The sequence below is a fragment of the Martes martes genome (assembly GCF_963455335.1).
Source record: "Martes martes genome assembly, chromosome: 6".
Classification (NCBI taxonomy): Eukaryota; Metazoa; Chordata; class Mammalia; order Carnivora; family Mustelidae; genus Martes; species Martes martes.
In genome coordinates this window covers 48,703,858-48,725,399 of record NC_137893.1, presented here as the reverse complement: position 1 = coordinate 48,725,399, position 21,542 = coordinate 48,703,858, and the positions used below count along the sequence as shown (strand labels likewise).

At 35.8% G+C, this 21,542-nt stretch overlaps 1 protein-coding gene across 1 annotated transcript in view; it reads left to right on the top strand.

The window, feature by feature from the left end:
* The first annotated feature begins 356 nt into the window (after positions 1 to 356).
* Positions 357 to 21,542, top strand: part of TTK (TTK protein kinase) — a 41,921-nt gene continuing 20,735 nt past the window's right edge. The window contains exons 1-11 of the mRNA XM_080806140.1: positions 357 to 445; positions 1,887 to 2,027; positions 6,687 to 6,909; positions 7,264 to 7,370; positions 9,615 to 9,758; positions 10,736 to 10,850; positions 11,012 to 11,078; positions 11,167 to 11,258; positions 12,676 to 12,766; positions 13,675 to 13,795; positions 17,900 to 18,048. Of these exons, the coding sequence (XP_080662266.1) occupies positions 1,889 to 2,027; positions 6,687 to 6,909; positions 7,264 to 7,370; positions 9,615 to 9,758; positions 10,736 to 10,850; positions 11,012 to 11,078; positions 11,167 to 11,258; positions 12,676 to 12,766; positions 13,675 to 13,795; positions 17,900 to 18,048 (1,248 nt within the window). The 5' untranslated portion in view covers positions 357 to 445; positions 1,887 to 1,888. The remainder of the gene's footprint in view (positions 446 to 1,886; positions 2,028 to 6,686; positions 6,910 to 7,263; positions 7,371 to 9,614; positions 9,759 to 10,735; positions 10,851 to 11,011; positions 11,079 to 11,166; positions 11,259 to 12,675; positions 12,767 to 13,674; positions 13,796 to 17,899; positions 18,049 to 21,542) is intronic.

Here is a 21,542-nt window from a genome sequence, read left to right as displayed (position 1 = left end):
TGCGGCGGGAAGGACCGACTCGCACGGCATCTTTTAGGTCCTGATGCCGGGAGCAGCGGTCCCCGTCACTATTTCCTCTCACGAGGTAGCTCTGTCCAGGGGCGGCTCCCTCCCCAGCAAAAGCTTCGCCTGGTTAAACCATAAAGTGCAGGAAAACCGGCCTGGGAACGCCCCGGGACACGCCCAGGAACGCCCACCAAATACAGGCGCCCTAGTACCGCCCTTCCCGACCGGGTGGAATCCTAGCGCAGGAACCTCCATGGCGGAATTGGCTGACCGCAGTGGGCGGGGCCGTGCCGACGCACACAAGCCTCTTACGACAGACGCTTCCACGTGACTAGAACTGACCAATAGGCAGTCGCGACGATAGCGGCGGGGAGATTCAAACGTGTTTGAGACGAGAAATCTGGATTCCATCTTTTCTTCCCAACTCCGCTTTCTGGCGGTGAGTTCTCCCTCGCGGGGACACCGAGGAACGGCGGCAGCCCGCGTGTGGGCTCTTTAGCCGCGAGGGTTGGTGAGTGGTTAGGGCGAGGCGGAGAGCATGCAGAGCCTGGTAGAAGACGTAGGGCGCGGCTAAACGAACTGAAGGGGGAGGGGAGGTCTCGCTGCTTCCGCCAATCCAGCGGGTGGTGAGGGAGATTTTGTTGAGGACCCGGGAAACAAGAGGTGGGTGTGTACCTCGCTGAAGAGAGGGCCTAGCGGCACCTGGGGAGAGACTGGGGGACGTGAAGTCTTCTCGCAAAAGACACGCCCTCTTGCCTGGTGTTTTAGAACAGGGAGAGGAGACAGTGACCTCGTTCTGACGGTTACCTTTTGAACCTGACTTCAAGTAGCGGTATCTAGGTGCCGACTTCATCGCCCCTTTTCATTGCCAAACTCGAGGTCAGGGGCGGCTTTGATATCAGTTACCCTGGGCTAATGGGTTAATGTCTGCGAATCACAAACCTGAGATTGACAGGAAGAATGACTGCAGACACTTAGCAACATCACCACCGTGCAGATGAGCAAGTGCTCAGTGCTGTAAGAATACAGTAGGTTTTTGGTTTTAAAATGATTAAGATAACAAATCAAAATTCTGCCAGAAAGGCATAAGAACAAGCCTTCTGATATCCCATGCATCAATAAAAGGCAATAACGTGTATATTTTCTGCTTTGAAAACACTTGCAATGTGGAGGCTTACATACAGTAAGTGAATAAAGGAATGGTTTTCATTATCAAAAATATTCTCTTTTCTTTTTTTTTTTAAAGTGCAAGGGAACTATTTTTTTTTTCAAGATTTTATTTATTTATTTGAAAGACAGAGATCACAAGTAGGCAGAGAGGCAGGCTCCCTGCTGAGCAGAGAGCCCGCTGCGGGGCTAGATCCCAGAACCCTGAGATCATGACCTGAGCTGAAGGCAGAAGCTTTAGCCCACTGAGCCACCCAGGCGCCCCTCAAAAATATTCTTTATGGCTATATGTCACTACCAGAATCCAAGCAAACATTCCCTCACATTTAAAAAAAAAATGACTGAATTTGCAGATGGCCCAGAGGAAATAAATCCGGAAAAAAAGTGAAAGGAAAGCGTGGGGAAAAAAATGTAAAGTTTGAAAGCAAGGAGAGGCAGCAATTTCTGTGCTGTGCAATGGTTTCATTGAAATTCTGTTGGGTAGAAAAGGTGTATCGGACCTATTGGAAACCTTGCTGGACAAATTACAAGGATGTGCTGTTGTTGTCACGCACATAGTTTCACAAATGCTACTCATAATATCTGCTTTTAGATGGGTTTGCATAACTGAAGCTTTCGTGTTCTGGGTTCTAAAAGGCTAGTTGAAACACTTTTTTCTTTAATGCTAGTAGAAAGGAATGATGACCAGTTCAATTTTTTTTTTTTGGCCTTAGAAATGGAGGCTGAGGATTTAAGTGGCAGAGAATTGACAATTGATTCAATAATGAACAAAGTGAGAGATATTAAAAATAAATTTAAAAATGAAGACCTTACTGATGAGTTAAGCTTGAATAAAGTCTCTGCTGATACTACAGGTAAGTTCCTTTTCTTTGAGTGCCTGCTAAGGTAAAGGAATGAAGTATTAACCACTTGTATTTCATAAATGTAATTTTCTCAGTAATTGTTGCTGATTAGACTACAAATACTTTATATTTTAACCCTTCTGTGTGGAAATGTTCCCACAATTTTCTGCTTTCTTAAAAACGGAAGCTTCTTTTAGTGTGCTCTTAACTCTTCCATTTTGTCAGCTGTTATTTCTGTTGATACGCCCACCATCAGTAGATATGCTGTTTTTTTCCGTTCTTTTTTTTTGCTACAAACTGAGAAAATGTTATGAATCTTAATGAAATTATGGTATAAACTTAAAGTCAAACACTTGATTTTTGACAGTGGAGAATCTTATTACTTCCCTTTTAATTGTATTCTCCCTTGCTTATTAATCTGTTCCAGCGACAGTAGCTTCCTTGTTATCTCTTGTACTATACTGCTAGACCAGCTTCTATCCCAATTCCTTTGTTTTTGCTCTCTGCCTTGAACACCACTTCTGAGATCTCTACTTACTCTTAGTTTTTCCAGGTCTGTTCACAGGTCCTCTTAGTGAGGCTTTTCCTAACTCAACTTATTTAAAATAGCAACCTGCTGGTGTGAGCATGTGTATCCTTTCCCTGTATTATTTTTCTCCATTGCATTAATCACCTTACATCTAATTCACTCATGAATTTGTTGTCTGTCTCCTCCACTAGAATGTGAGTTTCATGAAGCCATGATTTTTATCTGTTTTGTTATATCTACAGGGCTTGGAATGGTGCCTGGGATGTCATAGATACTTAAGTTTTTATTGGCTGATGAATGAGCAAAACTGCCCAAAGTTTGATACCCTAGCTTTATGAGCAGTTAGCTCGGAGCGTAATTCTCTCTATATTTCTAATTATTGAGGTTGTTTGAGAAGTGACCTTTGGATAAATTTGTTGTATCTGTACTATTAAATGAATGATAAATGAATGAGGGATTGACAATAAGTGGAAGAACCTGAGATCTAGTCATGATGGTAGATCATATTCAACTGAAACAACCTAGAAAATGATCATTTTGGTGTTAAACAAAATCTTAGTAGAATATTACTGTATTTTATTATGTGTACTTAAATACTGTTAAATCTTGCGCACCAAGATGGGTCCTTATTTAAAATTCTTAGCTCAGGACACCTGGGTGCCTCAGTTGGTTAAGCGTCTGCCTTGGGCTCAGGTCATGATCCCAGGGTCCTGGGATCAAGCCCCAAGCAGGGAGCCTGCTTCTCCCTCCTCTGCCGCTCGCCCTGCTTGTGTTTTCTTTTACGCTTTCTCTCTCTTTCAAGTAAGTAAATAAAAATCTTTAAAAAAAAAAAAAATTCTTAGTTCACTCAAAACTGTAAATACTTAACATATATTGATAACTAGGATATAAGACATTCTCATAAGTATTGAGGGAAATCCAAAGATTAAAACCATGGTTTCTAGGTGACAAGAATTCATATAATCACTACACTACACTGTAAAATATGTTTGGCATCAAATAAATACTAACACAATAAAGGCGCAATTTTAAGTTCTGAGTAGAGGGAGAATGGAGTACGCTTAGGCCTGAGGGATTCATTTGCAAACAGTGTTTTTGTTTTTTAAATTTTATTTAAGTTCAATTAATTAACATATAATGTATAATTAGTTTCAGAGGTAGAGGTCAGTGATGCATCAGTCTTCTGTAATACCCAGTGCTCATTACTTCACATGCCCTCCTTAATGTCCATCACCCAGTTACCCTATCTCCCCAGCCTCCAGCAACTCTCAGTTTGTTTCCTATGATTAAGGGTCTCTTATGGTTTGTCTCCTCTGATTCGTCTTGTTTTATTTTTTCCTCTCTTCCCCTATGATCCTGTATTCTTTCTTAAATTCCACATATGAGTGAGATTGTCTTTGTCTGATTGACTTATTTTGCTTAGCATTAATACCCTCTAGTTTCATCCACATTGTTGCAAATGGCAAGATTTCATTTTTTGATGGCTGAGTAATATTCCATTGTATATCTATACCACATCTTCTTTATCCATTCGTGTGTTGATGGACATCCAGGCTCTTCCCATAGTTCGGTTATTGTGGACATTGCTGCTATAAACATTGGGGTGCAGGTGCCCCTTTGGATCACACTTTTATCTTTGGGGTAAATACCCAGTAGTGCAATTGCTGGGTCATGGGGTAGCTCTATTTTCAACTGTTTGAGAAACCTCCACACTGTTTTCCAGAGTGGCTGCGCCAGCTTGCATTCCCACCAACTGTGTAAGAGAGTTCCCCTTTCTCCGCATCCTCGCCAACATATGTTGTTTCTTGACTTGTGCATTTTAGCCATTCTGACAGGTGTGAGGTAGTATCTCATCATGGTTTTGATTTGTATTTCCCTGATGCCGAGGGATGTGGGGCATTTTTTCTTGGGTCTTTTGGCCATTTGTATGTCTTCTTTGAAGACATGGCTGTTTGTGTCATCTGTGCATTTCTTGGTTGGATTATTTGTTCTTTGGGTTTTGAGTTTGATAAGTTCTTTATAGATTTTGGAGACTAGCCCTTTATCTGGTAAGACATTTGCAAATACCTTCTCGCAGTCTGCCCATTGTCATTTGATTTTGTTGACTGCATCCTTTGCTGTGCAAAAGCTTCTTAACTTCATGAAGTTCCTGTAGTTCCTTTTTGCCTTTGTTTCCCTTGGCTTTGGAGACAAGTCTAGCAAGAAGTTGCGATGGCCGAGGGCACAGAGGTTGGTGCCTGTGTTCTCTAGGATTTTGATGGGATTTCTTTCTCACATTTAGGTCTCTCATCCACTTTTGGGGTTGTGTTTTTTTTTTTTTTTTTTTTTTTTTTAGTCTATCTTTATGTATGGTATAAGAAACCATTCATTCGGGACGCCTGGGTGGCTCAGTTGGTTAAACGGCTGCCTTCGGCTCAGGTCATGATCCCAGCGTCCTGGGATCAAGTCCTGCATCGGGCTCCTTGCTCAGCAGGGAGCCTGCTTCTCCCTCTGCCTCTGCCTGCCTCTCTTCTGCCTGTGCTCACTCTCTGACAAATAAATAAATAAAATTAAAAAAAAAAAAAAAGAAAAGAAACCATTCATTCTTCTGCATGTCCAATTTTCCCAACACTATTTGTTGAAGAGAATTTTTTTCTTGGATATTCGTTCCTACTTTGTTGAGTAGGATTAGTTAATCATAGAATTGAAGGTCCATTTCTGGGTTCTCTATTCTGTTCCATTGATCTCTGTGTCTGTTTTTATGCCAGTACCATACTGTCTTGATGATTACAGCTTTGTGAAAGAGCTTGACATCCAGAATTGTGATGCCACCAGCTCTGGTTTTCTTTTTTAACATTCCTTTGGCTATTCAGTCTTTTCTGGTTCCAATACAGAGTGGTTTCTTTAGACCTGTTGCAGGCAACAGGGAAAATGAAATTAATATCAGGCCAGATTAAATATAAAATAAAGCAAAGTAATGAGTATGTTATGTTTTAGTAAAAAGCAGAAACACTAATTTTGTTTGTAAAAGCAAAGATTTTGCCCTTATGGAAGGCAACTGAAACTTATAGAAGGAATGATAGTTTCTTTGGGAAATCTGAATTTAATAATGTTTAGTAATGACTAAAATATCCTGAACAAGAGACTGACATTAATTCAGTTTGTCTTTTTAAAACAATTGACATGGGGCACCTGGGTGGCTCAATGGGTTAAGCCTCTGCCTTTGGCTTAGGTCATGATCCTGGAGTTCTGGGATTGAGCCCCACATCGGGCTCTCTGCTCGGCAGGGAGCCTGCTTCTCTCTCTCTCTCTGCCTGCCTCTCTGCCTACTTGTGCTCTGTGATTTCTCTCTCTCTCAGTCAAATAAATAAAATCTTAAAAAAAAAATTGACAGTAAAGAAAGTAAAAAAAAAATTACAACATGAAAATAATGGAGAAAGATAAATAATGGAGAAGAAAATAACCATACCAGTTACTTAACTTTTATAAATTGGTTTTAATTTTAAAATTTTAATTGGGTTTAATTGGGTTTAATTGGGTTAAAGGTAAGTTTGAGGTATATGGAGATAATGTTTGATGGATGAGGTTGTAAGGAAGATTATGGTAGGAATGGGGCAATAAATTTTTTAAATTTTTAATGAGTAAGTCACTGAGGAAGAATTTTCTAACAAAGTTGTTACAGGTGGTTGTAGGAGAGGCTTAGGTTTTCTTTGGATAGTTAGGGGGCTGAAATAGAATTATGCTGCTAGAGCATAAAAATTTCTTGGACTACATACGGTCTTTTAAAATAAACTTATAAAAGAGCTTACTTCCAAAGTTTCTCTTTCCTTCAAAACATGTAACTTTAGTAGTAAAATAAACTCTTATAATGACATACATGCAGTAAATAAGTTGCTTATATTTATATGAGTTATTAAAGTTTTAAAGTGTTTTAAGGAGCTTATGTACATTAATACTGAGAATGTAAATTATTAACTCATTTGAAAGGAAAGTGCAGGGAGCCTGCTTCCCCTACTCTCTCTGCCTGCCTCTCTGCCTGCCTCTCTGCCGACTTGTGATCTCTGTCTGTCAAATAAATAAATAAAATCTTAAAAAAAAAAAATAGAAAGAAAGGAAAGTGCAATTTGGCATTTGTTGTGGTATATTTTGTTCCTTTTACTCAGATAACTCGGGAACTGTTAACCAAATTATGATGATGGCCAACAACCCAGAGGACTGGTTGAATTTGTTGCTGAAACTAGAGAAAAACAGTGTCCCCCTAAATGATGCTCTTTTAAATAAATTGATTGGTCGTTACAGTCAGGCAATTGAAGCACTTCCTCCAGATAAATATGGCCAAAATGAGAGTTTTGCTCAAATTCAAGTGAGATTTGCTGAATTAAAAGCGTAAGTATTCACTTTTTAAACTACATTTAACTAACTAAATTACATAGCACATAACTACATTATAAAAGAAATATGTCAGGATCAATTGTAAGAAAATTAGTATTTTTTAACCAAATGCTTTTGTTTGTAATTAACAAGTGAGTATTGTAAGCTATTTACTATGTACATATTCCCACAAAAGTTAAATATTCTGGTATCTGCCTAAAAAGATTATAAAAACTAACTTATTAGTATTTAATTTTACACACAGAAAAAAACAATATCCCATGTCCCTTGGAAAATTGAATGAGGAATATCAAACTTAAGTAGCTCTGTCCTTTTTCTTAATATTTGACTCTAAAATCTTTATTATAGTATTCAGGAGCCGGATGATGCCCGTGACTACTTTCAGATGGCCAAAGCAAACTGCAAGAAATTTGCTTTTGTGCATATATCTTTTGCACAATTTGAACTATCACAAGGTAATTTGAAAACGTCAAGTCCAAATTTTAAGTAACAGATAACTTCCTGCTATAACTCACATTGTAATGTTAAATAATACATATGAAGTGGAAATTTGAGACAAAAGTCATTGAAGTTGGTCAGATGAGAATATGAGGGAAGAATGCCACCAAAGTGTAAATGCAGAGAATATTTGTTATACTAGCTTTTCTACTTGTAAGGCATAATCCAGGGAAATAAGTATGAACATCGTATTTGTGCAATTAATTAGATTCAGGAAATGTCCAAAAGAAAGTGACTTTTTCACTGAATACTTGTGTGATAAAAGGGTATCAGATACTTAAGTTAGCACTTAGATAAAATTTCCTTATACTATGGTTTCATACTATCAAAACATATAGCAAAATAAAACTGTGGCATTAATTGGTACTTCCCCTTTTTAATTAAAAAGAAAAGCAAACTGCTGTAGAAGCTTTTATTTCTTGTTCATTTGATTCTTGTGTAGTCTTGGACTTTTGGATAGAACCATGGCAATCTCTTCTTCAGACATTTTTAGCCTAACTATTCTTTTGTCTTTTTTTTTTTTTTTTTTTCTCATTTTCTGGGGCTTTTGGATCCAGGCTCAGCCAGCCCTCTAGCCACATGTTCCTGATTTTCCCTCTGCTCCAACCCTGATCCCATTTACTACCAGTAATACACACATCACTGTTGGTTTGGCTCAGCCAGAATCCCCATCATGGTGCTCAAAGCAGGGCTCAGTCACTGGAGTGTATTTCCCAGGACTGAGGTTAGAGAAAAGCCTTAGTAAAAACTCAGAAAACAAAACAAAACAAAAAAAAACTTCAGGAAATCGTTTGAAACCCTGAACTTTTACTTATTTGCAGTATTTCTGAGTCCTAGTTATCTGAATTATCTCTAATCCATCCTGTGTATTGTCAGGTGACTTTTAAAAAACAATCATTCCCTTTTTGCCTAGGAAAATTGATTAATTCTTGCTTATTAGAGTAAGTTTGGCCAAACCTTTAATACCCTCTTTCTTTTCTTCATTTTACTTAAAACATTTGTTGAAGTATTATGGCCTATCAACAGCAACTATAAATTTTATATCTTTAGAATATATAAATATTGAAAATCTCAACTTATCTGTAAAAAGGAAACTTTATCATTGCAATGTAGTAGTGGCCTCAAGGTCAAATTGTGATTATTTTGAACAAGGTTATGAATAGGCTTTCAGGAAATACGCACATCTCTGAAATCCTATGTGTAGTTTGGTGTGTATGTATATTTTTGTAATGTTGGAGGACATTCCATAGTTTTTATCAAACTCTCAAAGGGGTCTATGACCTTATTAAGCTCCCTAATTACTAGTTCTTATCTAAGCCTGCCTTTCTTCTTTTGCTGCCCTAAAATGTTCAAATCCTGAAATACCACAACTCTGAATAAATGTATACTTAGCCACTATCAGATATATTTATAGTCTTGAAATTTGTAAACTCTCAGAAACTAGAGGCCATCTCTTAATCATTTTTATATCCAAAGTGCCAAGTGTGTAGCATAGCTGAGTGGCTCTCATAAGTTCTGATAACACATTCCATATGATCCATGATGTATACATTTGATATTTATAAATCAAATTCTAGACAAAATATATTAGTAAGTTTGCAATTGAAAGGAAGTTTGTTGATTTGTTTGTAGTCAGATAATTATAGTAGTCTCAATTATTTTGCATTTTGGGGTTGGTATAGCTAAGTCTGGTAGCTTAAAGACTAATCTTTGCTATTTTTAAAATGTGAATCCTTTTGATAGAGGATTCCCTTTAGCAAAAGATGTCGACCTTAATAACTAAAGGTTGTGATGAATCATAATTATTATACTCTATTGGAATAGATTGGTGTTCTTGGGACTATAGTAATATCTATGACTTAGTTTTCCCTTTTACAAAGTTCCTTAAGTTCCTGTTTTATTTGGTTTTTGCTGCCCCCACTTTATATTGCTTTGTTATATTTCTTTTACTTTCGAAAGTGGAAAATGGTGGTAAAGCTAATGCATAATTATGTTAATTACATATTCTATAAGTAAACTATTTGACAGGAATTATTATCAAAAGAGAAATTGCTATTATTTGCTTATGAAATAAGGTACATGAATCTTGGAATAAATATTTTTGCCTAGGCCTTTTAAATTTTTCCCTAGGTCCTGATGAATAAGTACTTGGGGAATAAAGATTGCTGCATTAAAATGACAATTATTTTTTACTTTGTTAGGTAATTTCAAAAAAAGTAAACAACTTCTTCATAAAGCTGTAGAATGTGGAGCAGTACCACTGGAAATGCTGGAAATCGCCATTCGGAATTTAAACCTTCAAAAGAAGCAGCTACTTTCAGAGGAGGAAAAGAAGAGTTTATTAGGTAAATGTTTTAATGTGTGCTATTACTTTTCTGTGGTAGATTGTCTGCAAAAAGAATACAGGATAGTGTTTTATTTATTTAGTTTTAAAGATTTTTTATTTACTTGAGAAAAAGTGCACATACAAGTGGGGTGGGGGAAGAGGGGGAAGTAGAGGGAGAGGGAGAAACAGACTCCCCAGGGAGCAGGGAGCCTAAGGCAGGGCTCCATCCCAGAACCCCAGGATCATGACCTGAGCTGAGGGCAGATTCTTCACCAACTGAGCCACCCAGGTGTCCCCAGGATAATATTTTTTTTTAAATGCCATCTTTGTATTTGGTATTTTTAAACCACTGAGCCACCCAGGTGCCCCTGTATTTGGTATTTTTGAATGATCAAAATCTAAGATTAAATTTTAGATGTAAAGGAGGTAGGACTTTTAGAAGTAACAAAATATTAACCCTTTTGGAATTTTTTTCCCCTAATCAAACTCATTAGTAATACATTAAAAACAATTCAATCTAAGCAAAAGAATGACTATTTTTAGAAATAGGGAATGTGCCTTTATTCTGGGGAAACAGGTATGTCATTAAGAATCAGTTGCAAAGTGGGGTGCCTGGGTGGCTCAGATGGTTGAGCGTCTGCCTTTCACTTTGGGTCATGATCCGGGGGTCCTGGGATTGGGCCCTGTGTTGGGCTCCCTGCTGGGGTGGGGGGGCGGTTCTGCTTCTTCCTCTTCCTCTCCCTCTTCTGATGCTTGTGTTCCCTCTTTCACTGTGTCTCTCTCTGTCATATAAATAAATAAAATCTTTTAAAAAAAAATCAGTTGCAAAGTATAGTTAGAGAATTATCTTCATAACATCTTCATGTGTGCGTATCTTACTTGGGGACAGATGTTTACCATGAATTATCCTTTTAAATATTCTTATTTGTGAGATTACTTTTTTTGTGTATTCCTTATATCTTTATGAATTTAATTACAATTTAAAATTTTTTACAGCATCTGTGGTATTGACTGCTCAAGAATCATTCCCCAGTTCACTTGGACATTTACAGAATAGGAATGTCAGTTGTGATTCCAGAGGACAGACTACGAAAGCCCGGTTTTTGTATGGGTAAGGAAACTGAATCTTTTTTTAAATATTCACCATATATTTACGTTATTTATACACCTGCATATGTATTTTAATGTTACAGTGGTAACATTAGCAATTAATAGAAATACCTATGTTAATATTATTCTTTTAAAAAATTGGGGTATTTTCTTTCTGTATAGAGAGAACCTGCCCCCTCAAGATGCAGAGATAGGTCATCGAAATCCCTTGAAACAAACAAACAAACGGGTAAGTTAATTTTTAATTTGCCTTGATTAAGTAGTAAGGTATATGTTTATTTTCTAGTTGGTTACTTAATCTTTCAAAACATTTTTAGTCATGCCCATTTGGAAGAGTCCCAGTTAACCTTCTAAGTAGCCCGGATTATGGGAAGACAGATGGTTCGGTTGTACCAAGTTTTACAAAAAGGTATGTTTGAATTTTAATATTGTAATTTGTTTTCAATACTTAAAGATTGATGACCGAATGGACACAAAGTCTTTTATTGCCTAATAGTAATTATGATTTAATTTTTATTTAGTATTAAAGGTTACCAAGTCTCTAAATGCTACTAGGGACAAAGGAATGACTTTATTTTGCTTTTTCACTCATTAAAAATTAAAAGAATGGGAGTGCCTGGCTGACTCAGTCGGTGGAGCATGTGACTCTTGATCTTAGGGTTGTATGAGCCCCATGTTGGGTGTAGAGATTACTTTAAAATAAAATCTAAAAAAAAAAAAGTTAAAGAAATGATTAACAAATTAGGAAACACAGAAGAAAAAATATTAAGTCAATATTAAGCTGAAAAGTTTATGCAGATGTCCCTGGGGTAAAAAATCTAATGACTGGACATTTGCTTATGGATAGCCTCTCTGGTAAGAATCTCTTCTCATGCGTATGAAAGTCTTAGCAAGGGCGGGAACAATTTCTTTGCTAGCTAGTTCAAGGAGAAGGGCTGCTATCAGTGGGAAAGATGACAGATTCACTCATTTGTTTCAGAGCCCAGGGTATCAAGAGGTAAAGAAGGGCGGGTACTGATGAAATATTGTTCATTCCATTCAGTGTGTTCTCCTTCCTTCAAATTGAGTGTTTATCTCCTAAAAAGAAGTGGAAATCTAGTAACCCAGCTTAGCTAAGGAAATTTTTCTGGTCTGTTCTTGACTCTAATCATTCTTGATTTCTTATTTCTGTTAGAAAAGTCTCCTTGGATTCCAAAGAACCATTTTGCAAATAAACTTCAGAAGAACAACTCTTATTTTTAGTTGGCATTCTCTTTAATTAAAATCCTGTCATGCTTAGGGCTTGACTAAAGATAGATATTAAGAGAGCATTTTGGTTGTCTAAAATCTTAGGTGATGACTTTTGTCGTCTCTGTTTCAAACACATAGCTGAAGAATAAAGGAGAATTTCTCTCACTATAGAAAAATAAGAACAAAAACAAACCAATCATTTTCTTGGTGTTTGTTATGTTGGACTATAGGCTCGGCACTGTGGAAGCCTGTGGGAAGGTTATACTTGAGTCCTTAGGCTATTTGCAATATGAGTGTAGTTTGACCTACATACTGCTATCCCATTCTCCTTTACCACAGTCATACTTAGCTATAACTGTTACTTAACACATAATGATGTACTACTTACCTTTATCCCTTTTGTCGTAACCCAGCACCTAATTTCGTTATATTTGTATTATAATCATACTATTTTAAAAAAAAAATTTTTTTTCAAGAGATCTTTCCATTTAGGAAGTGTACATATTGTTAAAAAGTCAACTTCAAAATTGAAAAATAAAACAACACTGAAAAGATTAATTTCATGTTAAGTATTAAAACTATTCTGTTGTGTGTAGTAGACAGACCTCTGGATCAGAACGCCGAGATATGATTGTGCCTGGATCTAAATCAAGTGGAAATGATTCCAGTGAATTGAGAAACTTAAAGGTATTTGAATTTTAAGATCTTAACATGGAGCAAGGGTTACTGATCCAGGATCCATGGAATTTTTTCTGGGGAAAGGGTCCAACAGTGTTCCTCCAGGCCCAAGAGATATAGGACTACTAATGGGAAGTGATACAGAAGTCCTAAACTGTTCTTCCAAAACTGAGGTGGTAGCAAAATGATCAATGATCTCCTCAGGTAACTTTGAAGTAACAGTTATTACGTGTATGTTTAAGCTGGTTAGTTGGCCTGGTTTGGGAATAGGTGGGGGAGTCATTCCCCCCAACTTTTGTTTCTTGGTGTCTTTAATCATACGATCTGACAAGGCATCTCATACAGCAATGAGAGTAAATGTGATGTATCTTTGTAAATTCAAAGATAAAACTTTAGTCTCTGGTGCACTGATTTTTAGGGGTTATACTATTCTTATTTTACTTGACCTCAGTGTAGGTCTTTTCAATTTGTATTTTTTGTGATTCCTCTATTTCATGATCTATTCTTATTTTACCAAAGTTTACTTTTTGGATTTAGAGTCTTGGACTTATACAAATCTTAATTTTCACTAACATTTTTGGGATAAAATACAATCATAGTAACAAAATAATGAGGCGTGTTTTATGTTGGATTCAAAATTTCAATCTCTCTTTTTAAGTGAGAGTATTTTAGCAATTGATTATGTCCATTGAAAACACATTGCCCAGATTTATGGTTATGGCCATTCCTGATGCTCTAGTCAATAATTAAAGAAATTAATCTTTTCTTAGTTTGTGAGTCTACATCTGATGATAGTAGATAATTTAGTGAGCAACATTTTCACATAGATGAGACTTCAGTATTTCGAAACTAAGGCAAATTAGTGGTATTATTGTTTATGAGACTTTATTTTTTGATATCTTATTCTTTTCATGTAGTCTATTCAAAATATCCATTCCAAGGAAACTCTGATGTCAGATGAGAAGAGTTCTGAACTTATTACTGATTCAGTAACCCTGAAGAATAAAACTGAATCAAGTCTTCTAACAAAATTAGGAGGTAAGAGAAACAAACTAAGCTTCCTTGAGAATGCCACTTTAGGGGCACCTGGCTGGCTCAGTCAGTTAAGTGCCTGTCTTCAGCTCAGGTCATGATCCTAGGGTCTTGGGATCGAGTCCTGCATCGAGCTTCCTGGTCTTCAAGGAGCCTGCTTCCCCTTCTTCCTGCTTGTGTTCCCTCTCTCTCTCTCTCTCTCAGACAAATAAGTAAATAAAATGTTTAAAAAAGGGAAAAAAAATAAAAGGAGAAGAGCACCACTTTGTTGCTTGGGAAAGTTGACCAGCCATCTAAGAATTGCAATGTAAGACTGTATCTAAATCCCTTTATCTTGTATGCCAGTTGAGTTATATAGAATGTATGAAAAAGTATTAAATTCTGTAGCAACATAAGTTTATTTGCCTAAAAGATGCATAGAAAGAAGAATGGAGTACAATTGGTACTGGGTTAGGTTTCTAACCTAAGTACAATTGGGCTGGGTTAGGTTTCTCAGCTGGCTTGACAAATACTTTCTGGAAAAAACACAGAAGCTGTATTATCTATAGGACAGTTCTCTCTTTTCTCTTTTATCAGACATTTGATTTTCCACTATATGAGTACTATGATAAATGTTCTAAGGGTATATAAATGAATGAGACAGGGTCTCAAGGAGATTGCCATCCAGCACGGGAGAGAGACTGATAAATATAATGCTGTATAGAGTTTAGAGAGTGTCATGAGAAACACATAAATAAATATTATGAGAATTCAGAAGAGGGAAAAACCTGGAGAACCAATTGATTTAGGATAGATAAAATGTTTTGTGGAGGAAAAGAAACATGAAGAAGTCTTTGGGCTTAAATAGGAAGAAATAGCAGTGATAGAATATTTCAGATGGAAGGAATAGCAAAAGCAAAAGAATAAAATATTTTAGGAATCAAAATCAGTCTAGTTGTGTGAAAAACTGTAACAGGTCATATAGAAGTGGGAGATAAGACTAGGTAGACTGAATACCAGGCTTAAAGTGGTTTTTTATTTTTGTTTTTGTTTTTGTTTTTTTTTTAGACATCAGAATACTGATAAAGATTTTTGAACAAGATCACAAATTGGATGATTCTTGTCCAAACAAAGGCTGACAGATTGACTGAATGTTTTTAATTGGACTGAGGAGGAAAACTGGGACAAATTAGGCTTGCTGAGACTCTTTGGTTTCCAGACTGAGACTTTCCTGGTGTTAGCCCTGGAAATTTCCTAAATCGGATTAACCCTCAGTCCCCAACAAACTGGGACTATTAATCACCCTAGAATAGTCTCTTTTGCCGTTATTTTGACTCAGAAGAGATTCCTATTTCTAATATTTGGAAGAAATTTTCATGACATCTATTATAAACTAGTATTACTGAAAAATCATTTTGACCAAATATGCTTAATAGTACCAATCAGACACCTAATTTAATGTTTTTCAATAAAAGCTTGTTGAGTACCTACCTACACAGTGCCAGTAGTACTTTATTATATAGTAAAACTTATAGTCACAAAATTGTCCAAATGGTAACCCAGTGAAATAGCATTTCATTCCTATATATTTCTTATGAGTGTATTCAAAGAGTGGGGTTGTAGGATCACAGGATGTGCATACATTCACCTGTGGCAGATAGTGCCAAACCATATTCTAGAATGGTTGTACCTTTGACCAGCAACTATTTTGCTCTTGCTCCATATTAGTCCCAATTGTTTTATTATTGGTTTTTAATTTTAGACATTTGTATGCTGCTAGGTGGTAGCTTATTGTGGTTTTAATTTGTACTTCTCTGATGGCTTATGATGTTGAACATATTTTTCTGTTTATTGGCCATTTTGATATCCTCTTGTGAAGTTCTTGTTTGAATCTCTTGCCAATCTTTCTGTTGGGGTTTTCTTTCTTTTTCTCATTGATTTCTAAGAGATATTTATATCATCTAGATACATATTCTTTGTTGGATGGATGTGTTACAAGTAACTTCTCCCATTATGTAGTGAAGACTTTTTAAGAAAAGGAATTCTTAAATATCATGCATTTTAATTTATCAGTCATTTTCTATGTGGTGTTTCCTGTCTTTAAACAAATTTGTTTCTACTCTAAGATCGTAGTTATATTTCCATATATTTTACAAATTATCATTTTTCATCATTTAAATTCATATATTTATCATTTAAATATCATATATTTATCATTTTTCTTTTCACATATTTCTATTTATATAGAAATTTTATATTCTACCTGAACTTAATATTTGTGTATGTGTAAGGTGAAGTATCAGGATTCTATTGTATTTTTTCCCATGTGAATATCCAGTCGGTCCAGCATCATTTATTGAAAAGACCCTCTTTTCCCTCAGAGAATTATAAATTAGGTGATCTTGTGTGTGATATCTGGCTTTGGATTCTTCTTTGTTTCATAGTTCTTTTTATCTATTTTTGTGCCAGTGTTATCTTAATTACTGCAATAAGTATATCTGTCAGTTGCAAATTCTTCCAACTTCATTCATCTTTGAGGCTGTATCAACTATTTAGGCCTTTTAGATTTCTGTATAATAATGTTAGAATCTAACAGATGCCATTTTGTAAAAAAGGGGATTTTTAACTAAGACCCTAACAGGACAGGTTGACATCTTAACAGATAAGTTTTCTCATCTACTAAGATGACATATTCCTTCTTTCATTCAAGTAGTGTTTAAAATATCATCGAGAATCATTTTCTGTGTAGAGATTTTTCTTTTGCTAGAGTTATTGCTAGATAGCTGACATTTTTTTGATGCTGTGTTGATGGATAAGATCTTTTTAAAAATTTTTTATCCTCTACTTCATTGTTGCTGTTATATAAAAATGTAACTGGTTTTAGTTATTGATTTCAGATACAGTGATGTTTGCTAAATTTACAGAATAATTCTAATATTTTTCTATGGATTCTTTCATGCTGTTTGAAAATAATATAACATTTTTTCCTTCTAATTCTTTTAACATATTTGTGTGTGTGTGTGTGTGTGTGCTGTATTGCACTTAACACCAGAACAATGAATAGGAAGGATGTTAGGTGGCTATCTTAACTCATTTCTTATTTTAGAGGGCAGCTTTCAATATTTTACTTTCATGATAATTGCTGTAGATTTTTGTGCCTACTCTATCAAATATCAAAACAGAGTGAATTTTGCTTTTTACTTAGATTATCATTAGTTTTTTGTGACTGAGTGTTGAATTTTATCAAATACTTTTTCTGCATTTGAGTTGATCATGTATTTTTCTTCTTAGTCCTGTTATTATGGCAAATTAAATTGATTTTAAGTGTTATGCAAACTTTACATTTAGGAATAAACATAACTTGGTCATAATTCATTATCCCTTTTGTATATCTGTTGCAAATATTAGTTTAGAATTTTTGCATTTATTATCATGGTAAGAATGAATATTGATAATCATAGAATAGTAAATATATTGTTGAGGCTCTATTGTTTGGAGACGATTAAGAAAATAAGATAACAGGCTAGTTTAAGGTAAAATTTTTTTTTAATTAAGATTTTTTTTTTTTTTTTGACAGAGATAGAGAGAGACTGTGAGAGAGGGAACACAAGCACAGGGAATGGGAGAGGGAGAAGCAAGCTTCCCGCTGAGCAGGGAGCCTGATGCCAGGCTCGATCCCAAAACCCTGGGATCATGACCTGAGCCGAAGGCAGACGCTTAACGACTGAGCCACCCAGGCGCCCCTAAAATTAAAAAAAAAAAACTAGAGGTCTGTTAAAAGAGTGGGTTAGCTTCTCTTTATTAGTGAGACCTTATGATGTTTATGTGTTTTTAAATTTTTACTTATTTATTTGGTGTTTTCTGGTGAAGACCAGAAGTATTTAAATTCAGAATCGTTTCTGTTAAAGCTCTAGATAGCAGCTTAGGAAGATGGTTGTGTGGCATTTAATAAAATTGATTTGCTAAAAGCAAATTGTCAGCAGCTAGTTTTAAGTTTTTGGTTTCTCTCCTTGTTAATAAGAGCAAAGTGCTAATACAGTTTGTAACATGTTCTTTTGTAGCTCAGATTTAATCTTGTTATTATCAGAAACCTTTTCCTTTTATTGATAATAACCATAAATGCAATTTCAGAAGCTAAGGAACATCATGAACCAAAGGTTCCAGAGAGTAACCAGAAACAGTGGCAGTCTATGAGAAAGCCAGAATGTGTAAACCACAATGCTGCCGCATCTTCAAATCAGTGGCAGATTCAGGAGATAGCCCGAAAAGTTGATACAGAGGTAACTTTCTTTTCCTCTCAAGTGTAGCATTGCTATTATTTATAATGTGGATGATCAGGTGAAATGTTTTCTTATTTCATTAAATCCTTATGTGCCATAGTTGGTGGAATAATTTACTTAGAGGATTTTTTTATTATTATTCACTAAACAATGATGATTCATAGTCACAGATGCAATAAAAGTGTATGGCAAGCTGAAGTCTTATTTTCAGTGGTGTTTCTAGATTTCTGCTAAACTGGTGCAAGGGGTCAGCAAACTACAGCCTACGGGTCAAATCTGGTTCCTGCCTGTCTGTAAAAAACCTTTTATTGGAACACAGCCATGCCATTCATTACTATCTGACTTCTTTTAAACCATGAAAACCAAGTTGAGTCATTGTATCAGAAGCCATCTGTCTTAGAAAGCCTCAAATGTTTACTTTCTTGTGCTTTAAAGAACACAGTATGCTGATCCCTGAACTCTTGCAATGCTATGCCAAAGTATTTGACAATTTCCCATCCTCATCCCCAGGGATAAAATAGGAAAATATAGACTAGACAATGTATGTGAATTTATAACAGGTTGAATGATCATTCCCAAAGGCCAGAGGTCATTTCAGAAAGAATGATCTGGTAGGTTACTAGAGAGCCATACCTATATATAGTCCATGGCTATACTTTCCTCTTTATTTTCAGTTACATTCCAACTCAGTGTTTCTCAAACATGTTTTGGTCTTGGGGTCCTCTTTATACAAGACCCCTAAAGAGCTTTTGTTTGTGTAGGTTATATTCATCTGTTTTTACTGTATTAGAAAATAAAACTGAGACATTTTTAAAATATTTATTAACTTATTAAAAATAACAATAAATCCATCACATGTGACTGTAGATATACTTTTATGAAAAATAAGTATTTTATATTTTCTTTCATTGAGATATAATTGACATACAACATTTGTTTCAGGTATATAACCTAATGATTTGTATTATGAAGTGATCCCCATAAGTTCAGTTAATATCTGTAGCCATACAGCTATACAGTTTTTTTTCTTGTCAAAACTTACAAGATTTACTCTCTTAGCAATTTTCAAGGATGCATATAGTACTAATAACCATAGTCAACATGCTATACCTAACATTTTCATAACATTTATTTTGTAACTGGAGATACCTTTGTATCTTTTGACCCCATTCACCTATTTTGTCTGCCACCCACTCCCACTTCTGGCAACCATTAATTTGCTCTCTATGAGGTTGGTTTTTTTTGTTTATTTGTTTTAGATTTCATGTATAAGTGTTACTATACAGTATTTGTCTATCTCTGTCTGGCTTATTTCACTTAACATAATGCCATCAGTATCCATCCATGTTGTCACAAATGGCAAAATTTCACTCTTTAATGGCTAATAATACTCCTCCGTATGTGTGTGTGTGTGTGAGACAGAGAGACGTTTTCTTTATCCATTCACCCATTGATGGACACTTAGGTTGTTCCCATATCATGGCTATAGTAAATAATGCTGCAGTGAACATAGGGAGGCATGTATCTTTTCAAGTTAGTGTTCTCATTTTCTTTGGATAAATACCCAGAAGTGCAATTGCTGGGAGTAAGATAGTTCTATTTTTAATTTTTTGAGGAACCTCTCTACTGTTTTCCATAGTGGCTACATTGATTTACATTCCTACAAATAGTGCACAAGAATTCTCTTTTCTCCACATCTTTGCGAATACTCGTTATTTCTTGTCTTTTTGATAATTGTCATTCTAACAGGTGTGAGGTAGTTTGATTTGTATTTCCCTGATGATTAGTGGTGTTAATAATCTTTTTACTTGGGGCGCCTGGGTGGCTCAGTGGGTTAAAGCCTCTGCCTTCAGCTCGGGTCATGATCCCAGGTTCCTGGGATCAAGCCCCGCATCGGGCTCTCTGCTCAGCGGGGAGCCTGCTTCCTCCTCTCTCTGCCTGCCTCTCTTCCTGCTTGTGATCTCTGTCTGTCAAATAAATAAATAACATCTTAAAAAATAATAATAATAATCTTTTTACTTACTTAGTGGCTATCTATGTGGCTTTGGAAAAATATGTCTATATATCTATTTACATCTTTTGCCCATTTTTTAATTGGACTGTTTTCTTTTTTTGCTTTTGAGTTATAGGGGTTCATTATATTTCTTAGATATTAACCCCCTATCAGATATATGATTTACATATATTTTCTCCCATTCTGACGATTTGCCTTTCATTTTGTTAATGATTTCCTTCACTATGCAGAAGCTTTTTAGTTTGATATAGTCCCACTTACTTATTTTTGGGTTTTTTGCTTTTTTTTTTTTTTTTTTTTTTTTAAAGATTTTTTATTTATTTAACAGACAGATCACAAGTAGGCAGAGAGACAGGCAGAGAGAGAAGGGAGGAAGCAGGCTCCCTGCTGAGCAGAGAGCCCGATACGGGGCTCGATCCCAGGACCTTGGGATCATGACCTGAGCCGAAGGCAGCGGCTTTAACCCACTGAGCCACCCAGGCGCCCCGGGTTTTTTGCTTTTGCTTTTGGTGTCAGATCCAAAAAAATCCTTGCCATGACTGACATCGAGGAGCTTACTGCCTATGTTTTCTTATGGAAGTTTTATGGTTTCAGGTCTTACATTTATGTGTTCAATCCATTTTGAGTTAATTTTTTTTATATGGTGAAAGAAAGTGGTTGTTTAATTCTTTTGCTTGTTGCTGTCCAGTTTTCCCAACACCATCTTTATCTTACTTTATTAAAGATCTAAGTACTGAAATAGATGATGTTAAATGGGAAAGATCGTGACAGTTTAAATCACGGATCATCTGAAATAACACCTTTTCTTTCTTTTTGAAATTTAAAGGCAATAGCATGGTAAAAAGACTCAAAACCATTTATTTGTTGTTAGGGAAATGCAAATCAAAACCACAATGAGGTACCACTTCATACCCACAAAGATGGCTATAATTAAAAAGAGACAATAACAAATGTTGCCGAGGAAGTAGATAAATTAGAACCTTCATACATTGCTGGTGAGAATGTAAAATGGTGCAATAACTTGGAAAATGGTATGGAAGTTTCTCAAAAGTCTAAACATAGAGTTGCCATATGATCTAGCAATTCTAAGTATATACTCAAGAAAACTGAAAAATCTAGATCCACACAAAAACTTGTACATGAGTATTCATAGCAGCATTATTCATAATTACTTAAGTTGAAAATAACCCTGAATATCCATCAACTGGTGAGTGAATAAACAAAATGTGGTACTCTAAGTTAATTACTTCATTTTATTATTCAATAATGAAAGATAATGAAGTACTAATAAATGCTACAACATGGATGAACTTTAAAAGGACACTAAGTGAAAGAAACCCTATCACAAAAGGCCACCTATTGAGTGATCCCATTTATAAGAAATGTCCAGAATAGGCAAATCTGTAGAGGCAGAAAGTAGATTAGTATTTGCCAGAGACTGGGAAGAGGGGAATGGAGGGTGACCACTAATGGATACAGA